Here is a 7,753-nt window from a genome sequence, read left to right as displayed (position 1 = left end):
CGTCCCTAAAAGTGGTAAGCAAGTATGGTCCATGCACGGTGACTGGAGATCCGAAAACATTTCCCTCGGCAGCCGAAATCCTCCGTCAAGACCAACTCCGAGTGAAATCAATTCGAGCTAAGCTTTCCATGAACTCAAGCACTACTGGTGTTTTTAATGAGATGAAGACTACAGTTCCAACCACTCGCTTTGGAGGCGGATATGCTGTTACCGTGGGTCTTGGCACACCTAAAAAAGATTTCTCGCTCTTATTTGATACTGGTAGTGACCTTACTTGGACCCAATGCGAGCCATGTTCAGGGGGTTGCTTTCCACAGAATGATGAGAAGTTCGATCCTACCAAATCAACCACGTACAAAAACCTTTCGTGTTCCACAGAACCGTGCAAGTCAATTGGTAAAGGTAATCAGTATTATTGCTTTAACAAATTCTAGATTTAACAATCAAATTAATCCACAACCAGGTGATTGTTAAAGATATGGTTTAATTGTAGGTGACAATATATTTTTGAATCATTATTTGGATATGGTTCATTTTCAAGCATGTGTTTAACATCCCTGCAGAAAGCCCCCAGGGTTGCTCTTCCTCAAATACATGCCTTTATGGCGTCAAATACGGGACTGGTTACACTGTCGGATTTCTTGCCACAGAAACGCTAACCATTACACCCTCAGACGTGTTCGAGAACTTTGTGATCGGCTGTGGTGAAAGGAATGACGGCAGATTCCATGGTGCAGCGGGGTTGCTAGGACTGGGCCGTTCCCCTATAGCCTTACCATCACAAACTTCCTCAACATACAAAAACCTCTTCTCTTATTGCTTACCAGCATCTTCAAGCTCGACTGGTCACCTCAGCTTCGGTGGTGGAGTCTCACAAGCTGCAAAATTCACTCCAATAACCACAAAAATTCCGGAATTGTACGGCCTAGACGTTTCTGGAATTAGTGTTGGAGGTCGCAAACTACTAATAGATCCATCAGTTTTTAGGACCTCTGGAACGATAATTGACTCTGGCACAACACTGACATTTCTGCCATCCACAGCACACTCTGCTCTCAGCTCGGCTTTTCAAGAAATGATGACAAACTATACTTTGACAAATGGAACATCCGGTTTGCAACCATGCTATGATTTCAGCAAGAATGCCAATGACAATATTCCATTACCTCAGATTAGTATCTTCTTCGAAGGTGGGGTTGAAGTGGATATTGATGATTCGGGGATCTTGATCTCTGTGAATGGTCTGGAAGAGATGTGTTTAGCATTCATAGATAATGGTAATGACAAAGATTTAGCAATTTTTGGAAATCTTCAACAGAAGACATACGAGGTGGTCTATGATGTTGCTAAGGGAATGGTTGGATTTGCTTCGAGTGGTTGTTAGCTCAAGTTATTGAGAAAAGTGAATCTAGAGCAATTAGTCACTATCTTTGTGGTTTGCATTGTAAAGTGTCACCTATGGCCTCTATTTTTCCCAAAATATTGAAGGCATCTTATATAACATGTATCCATTGAGGCTATTATATATTCTCAACAAATAGATACTTAATTATACTTAGAGAAAGCATTAAAAAAAGCTTTTATTTTTGTATTTGTTAATATCGAATTTATTTGAGATTAACAGCTTTTTTTTTATTTAAAAATATTTTTTTTTATTTGTTTTAAATTATTTTTTATATTTTTAAATCATTTTAATGTAGTGTTGAATAAAAATTTAAAAAAATTATTTTTTAATTAATTATGATTACAGTGATAAATTTTCTTCTCTGCTAATGGACACAGACAGTCAAAACCATGTAAAACACTTCATTGAGTGATAGGTTTAGATGAGAACGTTCTTTGCTAGAAAGGGTTGGATGAAGTTTTTGAGTGTAAGGAAAAGTCGAGGATGAATACCCCTTTTCCTTGGGGCTGGCAGGATCTATTTTCTTATGGGTCTAGACATGACCCTACTCCCTTTGGAGCTGGTTAAGATCCCTTTTCATTGGGGCTGGCAGGACTCTTTTTTACTTGGATCCAGACTTGACCCAGCTACCTTTGCAGCCAGTCTAAACCGCTTTTTTTTTTTTTGGAATGATAGGACCTATTTTTGCTTAGGTCCGGACTAGCGAGCCTATCAAGACCTCTTTTTTTTTTTTGGGCTGACAGGACCCATTTTTTCTTGGGTGTGAACTCATCCCAGCTACAGCCGAAAATCCCATCTTATTTTCCATGGTAACAACAGCTTCTTGCCTTTTTCTTTGAATATATCAAGGAAGAAAAAGCTGAAACTTATACCTGCAAATCTTGCTTACAAAAGTAAAGTACAAACCGATGGGCAGTCCTTGCCTTTTTCTTTGCCTCTGATGACCCAAAGAAAGCCTTCCTCTTTTGCCGTTAGGAGCTTTTTAAAAACTTTTTAGACCTTGTTAAATTCCTTTTCGGCAAGGTAGGATAGACTACAGTTAATCTCCTCTCTGTTTCTCGTTGTTTTCTTTTCTATTTTTCTACTCTCAACCTTCTTCTTGTCCCCTGTTTTCTTTTGTGCCTCTGCTGTGTTTATTTTTCTCCTCCCTCTGTTTTTCTCTTCTCCCACGCAGCTTGTTTATATAGCCAAACCAAAACTTAAAAACCACTCTAACATCCTCTCATCTCAATCGCAGGTGCTAGGGGTAAAATCTCAGCCCTTAGATGACGGTGAGACTCCTCTGTGTCTTCTTTCAAAGCTGGCACAGTGAAGTACAAAACTGTTTCCCTTGTTAATATCGTGTATTGTAGGTACAAACCGGGCGTGAAAAGGGGTGATGCTTGTACATACCGAGTTGACCCGAGGATGCAAAGACGAGAGAATCAAGCAGGAACGGTTGCAGAAAAGGGAAAACCTTCTCTTACCCGCCACTCATTTTCTTGCCTGCTTGCAGCAAGTTTGCTGCATACAGAACGTCAATTCTTTCTGCATGCACTGCTATTAATCAACCCCAGTTTGGGTCGTCCTCGACCCAGTTTATTATGGGTCGAGACGCAGCCCAGCTATCGTGTGGCCGTCCTCAACCTAGTTATAAGCTTTGTTTAGGCCAAGTCACAACCCAGTTTCTTTGGGGGCGAGTCTCGACTCCTCCCAATTTCTTCTAGAACACCACACATTGGTACTTGACTAGAAACATCACGAATCTTGTCCCATCTCGGATCAACCCTTTCCCGATGTTTTCCATGCGCGTTAAAGCCACACAAATCCATATCGACTACTTTTACTTCTGCTTTGATCACCAGAGCTGAGCTGAGCTGAGCTGAACCGGAGGAAAGCTGGAGAAGACAAAGACCGGTCCTTCTCTAGGTCAAATTTGTGCCCAGCAGAGGTGGGCTCATACCACAAGATTGGATTAAGCCCAAACACAATTATTTTATTATATTGTATTATAAAATATTATTTTAAAAAATTAAAAAAATCCAGAAATCTTTTCAAAAATTTGTGATTTTTCTCACAAGTCTTTCTACTTTTTTTTGTGGGGTCTAAATATAGATAACAATAAAAAACATGGATTAGCTTAAAAAAAAATAATATTTTTTAATATTAAAATATTGATATATTAAATCAATACAAGTTTTGTAGCTTAACTCAAAAAACCTACAATCTAAATTATGAGCTCCGTTAAATTTGAAACTTTATTTTTTATATTTTTTTATTTAATGATATAATAATAAAAATAGATATTAATAAAAATTAAATATCATGCAAAGAAAACAAATTTAAATTATGTTAATCAATTTAAAATTAATAAAATATTAAAAATTAAAATTAAAAAAAATAAATGTATAATTTAAAATAAAAAATTAAGATACTTTATTTTTAATTGTTTATGTGAATAGAAAAGCACCATATTCTTTCTTTCTTGCTTTTTCTAGTTGGCAGTAATAATATTGAAAGATGTGTAGGCTATCATTATAATAGCGATTTAGACATTTTGAGCTAAATAGCTTAAAATATATATAAAAAAACAATAGATATCCAAATAAGGTGAAAGGATATACTAAATCAAGGTTAATTATTAATTCTCCTATATTTATTAATTACCTTGGATGATTGTCTTGACCCTCAAAACTTAATTTTCAACTTGATTTAATCATAAAACATCTTTAAAACATTCTAACAAAACTAAATTATGTCATTTCTAATCCCCAACATACTTTAAAATTACTTTAAAAATTAAATTCAAAAAAATCTTTATAAACTTGATCCACTAGTTTCAACATGATTGATGGATGAAACCACCACCATTAAAGTTTTCCTTATAAGACAAGCACATTGATCCCAAGATTGGCTCTTTTTTATTGGATTGGGTTTAAGTCTATAATTTTATTTAATTAAAATGATGATATTTTACAAATTATAAAGTTGATTCATTTAATTTTTTTAAAATAAAGCATATTGTTTATATTAGGTTTGACTAAATTTTTTTATAGATATTATATATATCCACACATTGAGTTTATATTGTTATTTTCATGGGTGCATATTTAGAGGCAAACCAACAATATGGATTTTAGCTGACATGGCACCCCTAATATTAGGTTTAATAATCATGTCTTGTACCACCATTAAATTCTAATTACCTCCCTTTCCCACCAATAAATAAATAAATAAATCTATTTTTTTACATTAAAGAAAAATAATACAAAGCCCACTAACAAGAACTTTGAAACCAAAAAATTTCCAAATAAAATAAAAAATAAATACACAATTCATAAACAATGAAATACAAAAATAAATAGGGTAAATGGGTTGGGTTAAGTTGACCGAGTTTCAAAATTCCAACCCTCAACTTGACCTATGATATCGATTTCTTAGTGTTTTTTACCAGTTATAATCTATAATATTTACATTATTTTAATTTGATGGGTTACATTAGGTCAAATAATATAAATATTACAAATGAATCGCTTTTTTAAACACCCCTAATTTTAAGCTAAATAGCTCAAAACATAAAAAATAATAGATACCTAAATAGGGCAAACTGGTCTAGTGAAACAAGACTAAATATTAATTCTCATATTAAAACAAGCTATAAGGACTTGGAAAAACATTACAAATACATATTAAAAGCATTGTTTTGGAAAAACATTGTAAATACATATTAAAAGCATTGTTCAGTGAAATAGTATAAGGGTGATTTTTCTGTTCACACCATAAAATTTAAAACTAGGTATTAGGAGCATTAAGGTATTTGCACATGGTTCATTAGTTCTGATCAAATTAATTATAAAGAAAAATCTTTTTACATTTTAAAAGCATGGTGAGAAGACCTATATGTCTTTTAACATATAAAAAATTTAATCCTAGCATCAAGGGGAAATTTAGTATTTTCAAAATAGTTTTTCTGTAATTAACATGTTTTCAATTTCAGTAGTTAAACTTATCAATCAATTCTTTTATTTATGTGATAAGCTTACATTTAAGATGAATATTTACCATAAATTAAAGGTACCTTATAATATCAAACTTATTATTATAAAACATGTTTTAGTTAAGGAATTATTGATACTTCAAGTGCAAAATATTAATATAAAATCTTGATAAAAATACACTATTAAGTATTAATCAATACTATTAGTTTAAAACTGTTGTCAATAGGCCTTTTCATCTTATAAAAAAAATTTATTATTACCATGTCATCTTAGTAGCAATTTTAGATTTGACTAAATATAAAAAGTAAATATATATATACACATGTATATAACACTCATAGGCATGTGGGAGGAGCTAATGCACACTACATAGCACATACGATGCCTTTTGGTGTTTGAAAATTCTCTTCCATCATGTCATTATAAACAGCATTATGTCCTCTTCTCGTTAAAGAGATACGTATAGATGTTAGGTGGTCAGTTTGTCTCTAGAGATCTTTTTTTCATTTTTTTCTCTTTTCTCCCCCTCAAATAACAACTCGATCCTCTTTATTCTTGGTATTTCAAGTTCAAAACTTATTCTTTTGATTTCAAAATTTTTTGGTCCATTTCTAAAAGTTTTATTTGTCTTTAATTTTGTCCATCAATTCCAATTTAACATATTTTACTTTCTAAATTTTATCTATATTCTGTTTATTTTTAATTTTATTCCATGGCTGCTATTTTGTAAAAATTTTATTACTTTTCAATTTTATCCTTCAACCCAAATTTATAATATTATGTTTTTCAACATGGTCCTTATTATTTTGATTTCTATTTTTTTTCATGGCCATTTTGTAATAGTTTTATTTGTTTTTAATTCTATCATTCAATCCAAATTTATGGTATATTATTTTTACGAACTTGGTCCTCATTTTTTTCCTTTTGTTAAAATCATTTTTCTTTTCAATTTCACTATGTAATAAAAAAATTATTTTTATTTTTTATGTTAATTTTGATCCTCATTCTTTTGATATTTTTTAATCATTTTGCTAAATTGATTTTTCTTTTCAACTTCACCTTTCAATCAAATATAAAGTTTATTTTGTATTCAATTTTGATTATTATTCTTTTAATTGTTGCTCTTTTTAATCATTTTGTATAATAAAAAAAATCAATTTCATTCTTCATTATTTGATTGATTAGGAATTGAACTTCATTGTTTTTTCAGATAGGATATTTCAGGTCTAATGACTCAAGTCACATGTTTAAAACGTTAACACGAGTTGATATTTTTTTTGTATTTAATGGGCTGTAAATAGAGATATATTATTTATTGGATAAACTTAAAAAATATATTTTTTTAAGTTTATCCTAATCAATTTCTTTAAAAAATTTGTTCACCTATTTTTTTATCAGATTAAAATGAAATCAACTTATTCTACTCAAGTTGCATATTTTCTTTTTTTTATAAAAAACACCCTTGCAGTGCTTGATTATCATTTTTTACTCAATAAAACCAACTCGGCCCCGCGGCGAATGGCAGGTACCAGGGCTAATCATTCACTAATTCCCTCTGCATACTACAAATTAATTAAATATTCTATAACTTTTGTATTTCATTCTTAAATTATTTTTTCTTTTCTTCTTTATTTCGTTTCTTTTTTTTCTTTTTTTCTTTTCCAAATATAGTTTGCGTTTCTTTTGTTTTGCTTACAGTACATTTATGAGAGCCATGTACTCCAGTGTTATTCCATCTTCATTAAGGGTTACACAGCGACTTTTATAGCTATTCTTATCTTTCTGGTCCGTTTTATGAAATTATTTAAAATACAATTTAAAATTAAGAGATCGAGATAAAGAAAATTTGATAGATCATGTAATGTCAAATGCAATAACAATATTTATGTTCTAATATTATGAAATCACAATGCCGTTGTCATGCCATTAATTCCTTCATAATGTAGGATCAAATTCAACTGTGTCCCAATCCGAATTTATCTATCCCACTAGGCAAATCCAAACTATCGTTTGCGTGGAGGCAGTAATTATGCTCTAATATTATGAAATTACGACGCCACTACCATGCCATTAATCCCTTCAAAATTTAGTCTCACATTCGATGGTGTCCAAATCCAAATCACCGTATCCCTCAAGGCAATATGGCAGCTGGAATTGATGAAACTTGTATGGTCAAATGACAATTGAGAAATGCCTTGTCTTGCCTTTCAAACTTTCAAGTCATTCATGCATAATTCGACTTTTCTTCCAATAATAAAACAAATGTCGAGCTAGGGACCTTAATTCGATCAACAAAAGTGAAAGATAAGGCAGACCTCGTCTCCACCCAATATTTTTTCCACAACAATTAATATTGGGGGGGGGGGGGGGA

General features: G+C 31.9%; 1 protein-coding gene across 1 annotated transcript; it reads left to right on the top strand.

Moving 5' to 3' along the window:
- Positions 1–5: 5 nt before the first annotated feature.
- On the top strand, positions 6–1,585 carry LOC105116467 (protein ASPARTIC PROTEASE IN GUARD CELL 1-like; the record flags this gene model as incomplete). Its single annotated transcript, XM_011013849.1, has 2 exons — positions 6–402; positions 564–1,585. Coding segments are annotated over 2 exons (1,218 nt in total), but the record flags the coding sequence as incomplete, so codon positions are not given.
- Between the last annotated feature and the right edge of the window lie 6,168 nt (positions 1,586–7,753).

The sequence above is a fragment of the Populus euphratica genome, unplaced genomic scaffold (genome assembly GCF_000495115.2).
Source record: "Populus euphratica unplaced genomic scaffold, PopEup_1.0 scaffold968.1, whole genome shotgun sequence".
In the NCBI taxonomy this organism is placed as follows: Eukaryota; Viridiplantae; Streptophyta; class Magnoliopsida; order Malpighiales; family Salicaceae; genus Populus; species Populus euphratica.
The sequence above is the reverse complement of the archived record's forward strand: the minus strand, read 5'-3'. Positions and strand labels throughout refer to the sequence as shown.